Source organism: Cuculus canorus, chromosome Z, assembly GCF_017976375.1.
Source record: "Cuculus canorus isolate bCucCan1 chromosome Z, bCucCan1.pri, whole genome shotgun sequence".
NCBI classification, from domain to species: Eukaryota; Metazoa; Chordata; class Aves; order Cuculiformes; family Cuculidae; genus Cuculus; species Cuculus canorus.
In genome coordinates, this window is record NC_071441.1 from 43,560,020 (window position 1) to 43,572,139 (window position 12,120).

At 36.7% G+C, this 12,120-nt stretch overlaps 1 protein-coding gene across 3 annotated transcripts in view; it reads left to right on the forward strand.

The window, feature by feature from the left end:
• The window catches only part of MEGF10 (multiple EGF like domains 10), a 105,110-nt gene that overhangs the window by 75,473 nt on the left and 17,517 nt on the right, over window positions 1–12,120 (forward strand). For all 3 annotated transcript variants that reach the window (XM_054055027.1, XM_054055028.1, XM_054055026.1), the window contains exons 14-16: window positions 7,402–7,548; window positions 9,767–9,901; window positions 10,276–10,404. In XM_054055027.1, coding sequence (XP_053911002.1) covers window positions 7,402–7,548; window positions 9,767–9,901; window positions 10,276–10,404 — 411 coding nt within the window. The remainder of the gene's footprint in view (window positions 1–7,401; window positions 7,549–9,766; window positions 9,902–10,275; window positions 10,405–12,120) is intronic.

The window sequence follows — 12,120 nt, forward strand, 5'->3', positions numbered from 1 at the left end:
TCATCAGAGACCAAAACTATGTTAATGAATGAAGCCAGATTAAAACAGGTAGTTTTGAAAGACCATGCTAAAAATCTAGCAATTTTTATAACTGGTTATAAAAATTACTTAGCCAGTGTGATATAACTAACCTGGGTTATGACAAAGCTTCAAGCACAGCACAAACCTTGACTGTGCTTGTCTTGGGTGTTGAATAGGAAGCAATATTTTTGCCTTTAGTGAAAACTTTTTATTCATATTTAGAAAGGAAAAAGTTTTCACTAGGAAGAGAGTTTATGTGTAGTTATAGATAAAATTGCGTATCCATCCCTGGATGATGTCATATACAATAGGCTGTGTAACAGACTAGTTTCAGCATGTTGGTGATGTCTAGACACAAAATACGACATAAACAGCATAGTTTGCATTATACTTAGTGTCTGGAAAAATCCTTCTTGCACACTCCACATGTCAGGGTAATACCCATAAGGAATCTGGTCTTTGTGTAGATACTTATATTTAGCATGATTTAAAAAAAAAACAGAGTACTTTAGAAACAGGTCCTCAAATAGCTGTACTGTAATGTTACATTGCGGAGATAGCATTAGATTGTAGCATTAAGAAGGGAGTTCGTGTACATATTTGTATGAATGATAGGTGAAGAAGCAAATAGAGGATAAATAAGAACATAGGAAGGCACTAAACTGCAACAAATTATGTTTGAATAGCTTAGATTTTTTTCTGTTAGATTTGTTAAAGTATCTTTCAGATTTGCTAATGGTTAGTATTAAAGATTCAAAAACACAAAGAGAGAGAAACTGATTTTAGATTAGTCTAATATTTATCCAACAAAGGATTTAGTTGTCTAAAAACCATTGGGAGGGGAGTGTTAAAAAATAAATAAATTTTAAGAAGCTTAAATATGTGAACTGGTGACTCTTTTCTCTTTTTCCACAACAATGAATGGATGAATTCAAGTTGGACTTGTCCAAATGTTTTGATGCCACCAAAATTATATGAAGTTTCTGGAAGAATATTTTAACTATAATGTTTTTCTCAGCTGTGTAGATCAGTTGTTCAGCAATATGATGTTGCACAGTTCAGGGTTTTTAAGTAGTTTTGGCTTAATTTTGTAACATGTCCAATGAATTATCTTTTGATTTTTAAGTCCTAGTTATGAGCAAAAGTGTTACGTTCAGTTATACTATTGCCGGTAATGAGCTGTTATTAAACTCAAGAAAAAATAGTAATTAGTTGTAATTAGGTTCTATTTTAATTTAAGTTTTCTGTTTTTAAATTAGGTTTTGTTGGTGAGGAAGATATTTAGATTTTTCATCCTGAACAAAAGAGGGCTTTGTTTATAGCACTCCTGTTAGAAATCCTACCCTCTGTGTAATTCTCTGTGTAATTCCCTGTGTAATTCACTCTATGTAAACCCACTACACAAAGTGCTCGCTATACAGCAGCTTAATTCTGCTTAGAAAAGCAAGAGTTAAGGGTGATGTTTTTTTCCTGGCAATCTCACTATTCCATCATGTTCCAGGAGCCACATGACGGGATGGCACAAATTAAAAATATCCACCCACACAGAGAGTGATGTCTGTCCCAAACTTTCTCGTCCCTTGACATTTTCACTGTATTTTATAAATAACTTCCCTCATTTGGAGGGAGTGCAATAGCTAGACCGTGGAAAAGAGTAAGAACCATTAAAACAGAGAGCAGAAGAAAGATGCAGAAAGTACACTCCCCCGATGGGTAATGATAATTAATTTTCCTCATAATTTATGCCAGAACTTTACTTAAAGTTCCATCAAAGAGCCACCTCTACTGCTTCTCTCAATGACCACAATCCAGCAAGCACCGCGGTAACTGTTCATCCCTTAATCTTATCTGTTCTGCGAGCACCTATCAAAATGCAATTTTACTGAATTGCCTAAAAGATTAGAGAATTCATATTTTTACAAACTGAGATTTCACATTAAAGCATTGTAAAAAGGGCAAAGGTTTTACTCAAGCAATGTGGGTGTTAGTGATAACATGTTGCTGTTGTGTTCTCTTGACTGCAATTCTGTTGGATTTTTCTGTTTGTGAAAAAATGTCATGTCATACTGATAGAACATTTGTTATTTTTAAAATCAATTTAAAGTTTATGCTGTGCCAGGGATTATGAAATACCACTAGTCTGCTCTCTGTGCCAAAACAATAGTATTGGCTTATGGAGAAGACAGATGCAGTACTATCAGTCTGCATCTTACCAACATGCATAGTATTCATCCATATGCTACAGCAGACAGGATGTTGATGACATTTTTCTGGGCTGGACATCTGCTGACGCTAGTCAGACTGCCCATCACCAGATGTGTTTTTTCTATGAGGAAATGCTGTGACTTTCCATGTGCCCCTGACATTATTTCTAAGAAACACATTTGTTGCTGGATTATAACACGAAGGACTGTCATCTGACACCTGCCCCACTGATGAAAACAAACACGTCCCCTGGTGACTGTGAGCTAAAACGCTTCCTTGCTTCTTAGCTTTTAATGTGTATGTATTTTTTCCTCTCCCACTCAGAAGTAAAAGAAGTAAAAGAGTACTATCATGAGTCTTTCTCAGTTTAAGACTGAGAAACAAGCTGCTGTTAGAATGAGGTGTGTGCTGCTGGCAGACCAGTGCACCCAAGCAAAGAACCTCTTACAAGACCGTAGGTTTCCCTCCACCTTCTCTGATTTCCCCAGTGTCCTGAGTCATGAAGTCGATTGCGATAGATATTCAATGTGCTGCAAGATTAAATCACATGTTGGCCCTGTGTTATGATAAATGCCATATTTACCTGCCAAACATAATGAAACTAATTCTTCAGTAATATTTTTGGCCTATCCTACATCTGGACTTACCTGTGTCTGCATCTCTGTTGCCGGTGCATTGTGGTGGGTCTTTATGTGTAAGAAATACCAGTCTTTTAGAAGAACTTTAAATCAGTATGTTAAGTACATTTATTTTCTACCTATCAAGAAGGTAACAAAAGGAGTAGTATTTTCTTGTGGCTAACTAAAATGTGGTAGATGAGCCCCACTGAAGTGGATAACTGTGTAGCAACAGTATGGCCTCCAGAAAGATATTGCAGATGTCTCAAAAGCAATTCTTCCACTGTAATTTGCAGATACTGATGTCTGCCTTCAAACTCTGATTCAGCACTGTTTCAGTTGACAAGCTTTTGTAGCTGGCTTCCTACCAAAACTTGCAGGCACAAACTCTCCTGCTGCTGCTGTGGAGAAGCAGCAGTAGGAACTTCTAGAGAAAAATCTATGATTATTAGCCCCTTTAGTTCAAGACGCTTTTATTTAGTCTTTTGTCTGTCTTCAGCTAAGGAGCAAGGTACTTTTCCTCTAGAGAAAATGAGGGTACTTGTAAATAGTGCTTGTGAAGTTTTTCACAACTTTGCTTTGTTGTTTCTCGCTTTTTTTGGGCTTCTCATCCATCATTTGACAGAGAAGTAGGGAAGAAATTCCCACCATCAGAAGTCTCAGCTTCCTTGAACAGAAGTGATCTAGTGTTTGTTTCTCTCAAATATGAAGAGTAAGATCTTGGACCATAGTGCAAATGTATCACTAGGTTTAATGACTCAAAGATTTCCCCAAGTTTCGAGGGCTTCATCTTTCTCTTATTTAGGCCATTGTATATCTAATTTAGCTCTGACAAATACACCAATACATAAATAGGTTTTAATTCTGAAAGACTATACTGGAAAGTGCCATGTGTTGTGAAGAGAAATTGTATAGCAAATACACATTCTTTATGAAAAACTTTTTGAAGTCTAGATAACTTTTTAACAGATTAGAGTACATAATAAGCTGGAAAATACCACTTAGTCCAATAATAAATTTTCCTGGGAAGATCAGAAGAAATAATTCATAGGCTTTTTTCCTTTTGAGTGTTAAAACAAGCTAGATCTCTGTTGATCTGTCTTGGATGGATCACTGAATCTCAACGTAAAAATATAGCATAGGGGGTATGTCAACACACTGCTAGCATGAGCAGAAATACTTGTATCCCCAAAGAATTATTTACTTCATTCATGCAATTACGAATGCTGGGGGAATGCTGATTTAGATGTGAGGCCTCCAGCATAAAGCCCTGGGCATAAAATGCATGAGCATTTCTTCAGAGCAGCTTAGCTGAAGTTTATCATGACCATTCAGCTATTGCCTAGCAACTTGTGAAGGCCATCAAAGAGCTCTTTGTCCATAGCTCCAGCAAAAACTTTTCCTCACAGATATCCTTATCAGTATGAATATCAACATGAAAACTTCTAAAAAATAATTTTATTGCACAAGAGATTAATACTCGCTTGAAATTATGGCAATCATATGGCTGTACACTGTTGACACCATTGTTGTAAAAGCTGTGTCAAAACTTGCTTTGTAAATGCTAGTAAAAATATTTCTTTTTCCTCAGAAATTTTTTTCCTATAAAAGCATAGCTTTCTTTGCTGGAATTTCTTAAAAGACATCAGAGTCTGGAAAATCCTTTTTTTTAATCCTTTCAGTATTTCTAGTCTATTTTTTCTCGAAATTCCACATCTTTTGATTTTTACAGCTACAAGATGTGAAACTCAGTATCTCGTTTTTAAATGCTTTGTGAGATAACCTAATTAACAGCAATTGAGTGAAATTTAAAACTATTTTTATAAGTAGAGATGCAATAAATCACTAAATGAATTATTATTTCTGCTTTGCTATATTCCTTCTTGACACACACACAGAGAGGAGTGAAATTGATTTTGCTTATGATCAGTAGTGAATATACTAAAGTTCCTTTTATAGTGAAGCAGATGTAATATTTAGCACTCTTTCAGTATGTTATATTGTAATAAATATATTATTCAGTGTTATTTAGGAAACAGTGTTTCTTTGCTAAGTGGAAGGATATCATTCTTTACCTAGCTACCTGCTTATGAGAGGTGAAAGTGGGGAAGAAAAGGTCTTTTTTTTCAGTTTTCCCTGATGAATAATTTTCCCTGATGTGTACTGGAGGAAATTTTTCGGTTTTCATTTTGAATGCTAGTTGGCTCTTTTTAACTATCGTGGCTCCCTGCAGCATGGGACCCATTGTATTTTTCTATCCCAGTGTGCCCAGTATCACCCTTTGACACCATGCTGTCATAAAGCATCCTCTGTGCACAGATCAGGACAATATAATTGAGCCTGGTGTTATTGTATGTCACTGGTCTACATAATCTCAGATAATGCATTATGGTAACTCCTGGCAACTGCTGACTCGTAATAGTGACCATTGTATACTGAACACCACTGGAACCCACTAAGACTCCGTGAAAAATGTCTCTTCTCTAGCAGCATTCACTGAGTGAAACTATGTATGATATGACAGATAACACTTGCCAAGCACAGTTCTGAAATCCTCTGCACGTGTCTGCTTGTGCTTTCACAGACTTATAAACTGAGTTCTCAGATTAGGGGGTCTTAAGCAGAGCACTTGTACACTTCTGAAATTAATGGTCTTGTTTCTGAAAAAAAAAAGCGGCGATCTCATCCTGCTCACGTGCATCAGCATCTCTCAAAATCAAACCACTCTCTTTATTTATCCACTAATAGAAAGTTAATGAAAAGGTTGACCTAGGCTAGTGAGAAGCAAGTGTACACCACCAGTTAAATGTAGATAAGATTAGAGAATAACATTGCCTGTGCAGGCAAAAATGAAAAATTAGCGATACAAGAATCCTTTCACTTTTTTACAATAAACTTGGTTTAGGTGAATACAATGATCACTAGTGAGTAGTGATCATTGTACAGTTAGGGCTTTTAGGTCGCCTGTGTACTGTCTGGTGATGGTTAGCATCTAGATTCTAAAAGGCAAGTGTTTTCTCTCTTACTGGCATCAGTTGGCTCAGTTTGTCAAACCATATATTTCGTTATTCAATCTGTTAATTGTCTTACAGAGAAACAAACAGTTTGAAAGTCTGGAGTTTCACCTTTCCTCTAATTAGAGAGTTAGTCTTTGGATATAGGCAGCTTTACAAGGCATGTACTGTGGGAGCTGAGGAATTGCCTCTGTCCAGTCTCTCAGAAAATAGTGTAATTATTTTGAAGTATTGTTACAAACAGTAGGTTTCAGTCTTCAAAGTCGAGTTTTTTTTCACATATGAAACTGGTTTGCTTTTATAGGACTCTGATAATCAATGAACCTATGTCATATTTTGCTGGAAGTGCTTACAAAGCAAGACATGCTTGTTGTTGGATTCAGTCCACTTTTCCCTTAGCAAAGGGCTTCATTCAGTAAAGGCGCTACAATAATACTCAATTGTTAATGCAAAGTACTGTAGACACAATACAGCCTGAGTTCCACAGTGGTGCCTGCTGGCATTTAACATGCAGCATAGTTTTTAGAAGTAGATAGTGGAAAAACAAACAGCAAAGTTACACTTCATGTTGCTTCTTTGCAAAGAAAAAAAACATACCATGATTGGATGATTATAATTAATGGTTTATATTACATTTGTGTGTAGGGGTTCAGATTTTGACCATTTTATAATCGATTTTATGCCAAAAAGGGTTAGACAAAGCACTGGCTGACCAGCATCCTTAACACTGTTGCAGCTAAGCATTTTGGAATGCTCACATGGTGTGTTTGTAAACCCTTTGTGCGTGCTACGTTTTTCCATTTGGTATGAGGCTTAGCAGTAATCAGCTCACCACTAATTAGAAATCATTCTGTGTCCTGCACACCATTATTACACAAAATTGTGTCAGACCTTAAGAATTTTTACATTCAGAAAGAAAAGTTTGTGCAATACCTTTTGCAAGGCATTTCCTTAACAGAAGATTTGAAAATAAGCTCTTTTTTGAAACAGCCGTTAAGGAGGAAGCGAAAGCCATTATTTTTCTGCATTTTAATTACTTTCTACTTTCAATTCTCTTCATTGATACTAGTGGTGACAGTGTGAGGAATGAAAGACCTTTGTAAATTTTTATATGCATAAAGGTTTTGGAATATTATGTAACTCTTAATACTATTGAGAGATTCGCGTTCGTCTTTGTAGATCTCAAAGTATCAGTGGGCAGAAACCCTGTAGGTAGCGTGCCATGGAGCCCTTATGTTTCCATATCAATTATATTGTCTTGATCTGTGCACTGACAAAGTGCCTTCCTGTTACAGAACTTAGTATCAGCCTTTATTTACATATCCTCAATACTGTAGTATGAAAGAAATCCGTTTCTCTGGGAGAAGGCAGGAGCAGAGATGCAAGTTTACCTTGTTCTGGTTCTATTTCCTCATGTTAGTGATATTTTCATAGGTTTTGTGAACTGTATTTTAAAAATTAGTCCTGTGAGGACCAAATGTTTAAACTAAGTACACAGAAGAGTTCTTTACAAAGGCTGACAGCTTTTTTATTTATGGTTGCAGGTATTCACTGTGACAGTGTGTGCGCTGAGGGACAATGGGGTCCAAATTGCTCATTGCCTTGTTACTGCAAAAATGGAGCGTCCTGCTCTCCAGATGATGGAATCTGTGAGTGTGCACCAGGATACAGAGGCACCACTTGCCAGAGAAGTAAGGACAAAATAAATGCTTTAAAATATCCATTTCTCCTTCCCTTAGTTGGAATACATTTGATACAAAACCATAATGCTTTGTTAATTGTTACTGTGAAGGGCTAGGAAACATTCTTTGATGGGACATTTTGTCAAAACGTGTGAATATACAGAAATAAGTGTTACCTGAAGTTAACAAATGTTTCCAACTAGTAGTGGTGTTCTTGCTGTGGTACAACTTTACTTTTATTCACTGTCTGTGCCATGACATCATTGTGCACATGACTTCCTAAGAAACAAATTTCAAAGACGTTTCCATTCTAAAGTCGAGCATTCCCAAATGTGATTGACAAATCTTAATTTTCTAATACGTATTTTGTTAGGTAAATAAAACATGCGTGGGTTTCAGAACCTAGTAACCTTAGCTTCCCACTGAGTCTGGTAGGAATCATTTCCTTAATTACTGCTTTTTAATAAAATTTATTTAGAAGCAGCGAAGAATGGCCAGTGGAATCCAGCCTCACTGCAAGGAGAGGATATCTTAGCTACCCATAATTGCATTTGAAAAATTTGTTTCTGTAAAATGTAATGTTATAAGAAGACAGATGCAGATGAACTGAGTCAAATCATAGCAGAAACAGAGAAGAAAAAACAATGGTGTGCAAAATATCTGTTCTCCCAAGAAGAAGTACCATAGCTTGGCAGCAATCTAGTTGTTTTCGATTTGAGTTGTGGAAGGTGTGAGAGAAAGGTGTTCAGAGTAGTGTAAGTCCTCTGCACTTGGAGCGTAGCGCTGTTTTCAGATGTCTTCCAGAAACAGGATCAAGAAGCAGGTGGAGTAAAACAAAGTGGAGATGCTACTAGGTCCTCTAAAAGAGGCTTAAAAGGCTGGAGACAGCATGAAATGCTTACTAGAAGGTAGGAGGAGTACCTGAAGAGGGTGAAGTCTTGACAGTTCAGGAGTGGCAAGATTGCAAGCTGAAGAATGTGATTTGCTATAACATACTAAATCCGATATAAGTGTGGCATTAATATTCCTTAAGCATTTCTAAGTGCAGTAATTATTCTCACTATCTAATCTCTAAAGGCCTTGCAGTTAATCAGTTAATCCAAAGACAGACTAAGTGTAACATTACATGTAAAAATGTTCCCTGAGTTTTGGAACTGTGCCTATAACCTGTTCAAGAGGCTTCCAGTCCAGTGGCTCTGAGAGACACAGTCCAGAGGCCAGGAATACAAAGGTCATACGAATAATTTGGATCTCAGTCAGAAAGTGCCTTTTCAGTAAACAGGAAGACCTTTTGTCACTGTTCCACTTGGAAAAGTTAATCTCTCTAGAGAGATCTGGCTGCATAACTTGTATCGAGTGTATAATTAAAAGACTGAATTTTCAATGAAACTAAAATATTGAAAAGATTCCAAGCTAGTTTTCATCAGTGCTAATTGCTGCTGTGCAACAGGTATTTCTCTTGATGCATTATCTAATATTCTAATTTATGAGGAAATAAGTGCCAAAAGGAATTAGAGCAACAAAGAAGGAGATTTCATACAACAGCCTTTCTGCACAGTGTGTCCACTGCCCCCCATTTTTTTTAATAAATTAATACCTTTAGTGTAGGAATTTAAGTGGACAACTCTGTATTTCTGGTCTCAGGTTCTCTAAAAGTCAGGTGATGCATAGCTGTTGGTACCACATGAGTACAGTGACTTTCTCAGTGAAAGTGTGGCTGGAAAACATTTGTACATTTTTTTTAGTGAAATAATGGGTATTAGTATTCCAAGTTAGCAAACATGTAAGAATTCAAGGCCTAAGATGACCCTACTCATCTACAGATGAAATAATCCAAATCCACTCTATTTTTTTTTAATCCGTTGTCTTCAAATGTGTTTTAAAAGATGTTCATGATGTGGAGGACATGTACGTATAGCCAAATATGCATAATATATAAAGTATATATGCATTTCAAAGATAACCCAAGTACAATGTGGCCTGACAAGTAATGGAATGTCAATGAAGTCATTACTAACTAGTATATAGTAAACCTTTGAAGAAGACGAGCAAATCTCCTTTTTGGAGTGTAAAGCATTGAACTGTATGAATAATAACAAACACCATTGCAATTTTTGTGTATTTAGAAAGCAGCGGTAGTTCAAAGTCAGAAACAGGTGCACTGAAGAGTAGTTTGTGGCAGTATAGAAAGTGCCAGAAGCAATAATGGTGTTCTTTCTTATTCCAGTTTGTTCTCCTGGGTTTTATGGACACCGCTGCAGCCAGACATGTCCCCAGTGCGTACATAGCAGTGGTCCCTGCCACCATATTACTGGATTATGTGACTGCTTACCTGGATTTACAGGAACTCTCTGTAATGAAGGTACAAGCTGTAATAGAGACTTTATGGAATTCAGAGACTAAGTACTGTAATAATTCTCATTCCATCACTTGGAAGCTGTAAACGCAAAAGTAGTTTCTCTTGTAGTATGTGCAGCTGATAAATCAGGAATCTTATTCAAAGAGCTCAAACTTGATTATTTGACCCTTAAGTATGAGACCCACTGTATTTTTAATTGTACTACTTGTATACTGAGTATTTATAATAGACTTAACAGAATTTATATTGCCTTACTTTAACATTATACTAAGTGATATCTTTCTTGATCCAAATGTCAGTTGCTTTCTCTTGAAATAAGGAAAATACCATCTTGCTCTGATTACTACTGAGTTCTAATTCTGACAACTTGTTCTCAGTATGTCCCAGTGGCAGGTATGGCAAGAACTGCATTGGAATATGCACCTGCACCAATAATGGAACATGTAATCCTATTGATAGATCTTGTCAGTGTTACCCTGGCTGGATTGGTAGTGACTGCTCTCAGCGTAAGTATCAACTTTTTTCCCTATATTTTTAAAACAATCAGTTAGGGTTCAGTTATTTCAATTCTCTACTGTTTGGTGAAGAAACACTGTCTAAGTGCTGTGGTCTTTCTAGTAAGTGGGCTGGGGCATAGGACAAGGAGGGATCAATTTTCAGTTTCCTCTGCCCAAAGAAGAGCTGTAGAGAAGCTGAATCAGACTTGTTTCAGAAGCGCACTGTGAAAAGACAACGAGGCAGTGCTCACAGGTTGCAGCAAGGGTGACTTTAACAAGATACAAGAAAAAAGTCTTTACTGTGAGAGTGGTCAAGCACAGCAATTGTCCAGAAAGGCTCTGAAGTCTTCGGTCTAGAAGAGGTGATGAAATTATCATCATTAAAGATCCTTTGAGCAGAATGTTGGCCTAGGTAATGCTAAAGGTCTCTTCCATCGTGAAATGATGAATCTTGCATTGCAGAGAGGGTTCTTGACCTGTTTCTTGATTGTCTGTAATTATTTAGTCTTATCACAATAGTGTTGTGAACATCCTGGGGCTTGTATCCTTATGGCAGTGTTAGGAATAGCAGAGGTATTATTTTGCAAATAGGGATCTGAGGCACTGAAACACAGGGTGTCTTTTCTTTCTGTGATTGCACAGAGAGCTACTGACAAGGCTTGGAACAAAGCTGAGATTTTCTCAGGTACAAGTTAGTGCTCTGGCTGCAAGATCATTCTTATTCTCGTTAAAGATTTGAATATTTGGTTAAGAATTTTTTTGCACTATGACTTTTTTTAAGTGCCTGTAACTTTTTGATGGAACTTGCTGAGTCTTGCTTTTATAAATGTTTCACAGATATACATTTTTAGTGTCATTCTACCTCAGTTGTATAGCATTGTCTTGGTATGCTAAAATCAATGAAGACTTTGATACTGACTTAAAAAGAAAAGGCTTAGGCCCTAATTTTGTTGGCATTCTCCCGATGCCACACTGGATCTATGAAAATTGCTAATGACAGGAAGGAAATAACTGAAGCAAAATTTTCACAAGAAGCATAAGGTACTAAATAAACACAGTCTGAAACATACACATGCCAAAATTTCAGTCAACCCATTTTTATGAATAAAAGATGCTGTACCAGACCCTGATATGTCAAAATGCAAAAATCACTGTGCTGGGCTTTCCAGGGATATGCATTTCCTAATAACATGCCTCATTGGGTTTTATCATATATGGTTTGATTGGTCCAGGTTAACTGTCTCTGTACCAGTGGGATGTAACATCTGGTCAGTTTGGAAAAAGCCCTTTGCTGGCTAAATTCTTTGATGTGATTAGCATGCATAACTTAGCATGATATCAAAATAAATCTTGAGCCTGTTTCTGTGAAAGCCAGTAGCAACAATAGTCTCTGTTTTTATGGTAAAATAAGTAGGTAGTTAGGGAAGCAACAGAAAAGGAGTGTTTAGGAGGAGGAGGGACTTACTGAATCGATAACAAGAAAATGGTGCCAGCAATATGAATGGAAGCATCTATTGAGGCTGTGTTCATGGACTGTAACAGAGGAATTGTATTTGCTTTGTATAAAGGCCTTCATTCTTGTGGAAAATAATTATTTCATTAATTTCTTTTGCAACTAGCGACCTTTTTGAAACTTCTAACCTTTTGTCTGTATGTTATTTACATTCCTTCTTAGTTGACCTCTAATTTCAAACAAAAAAGAATAATAAAAATCATTTTAGGGCG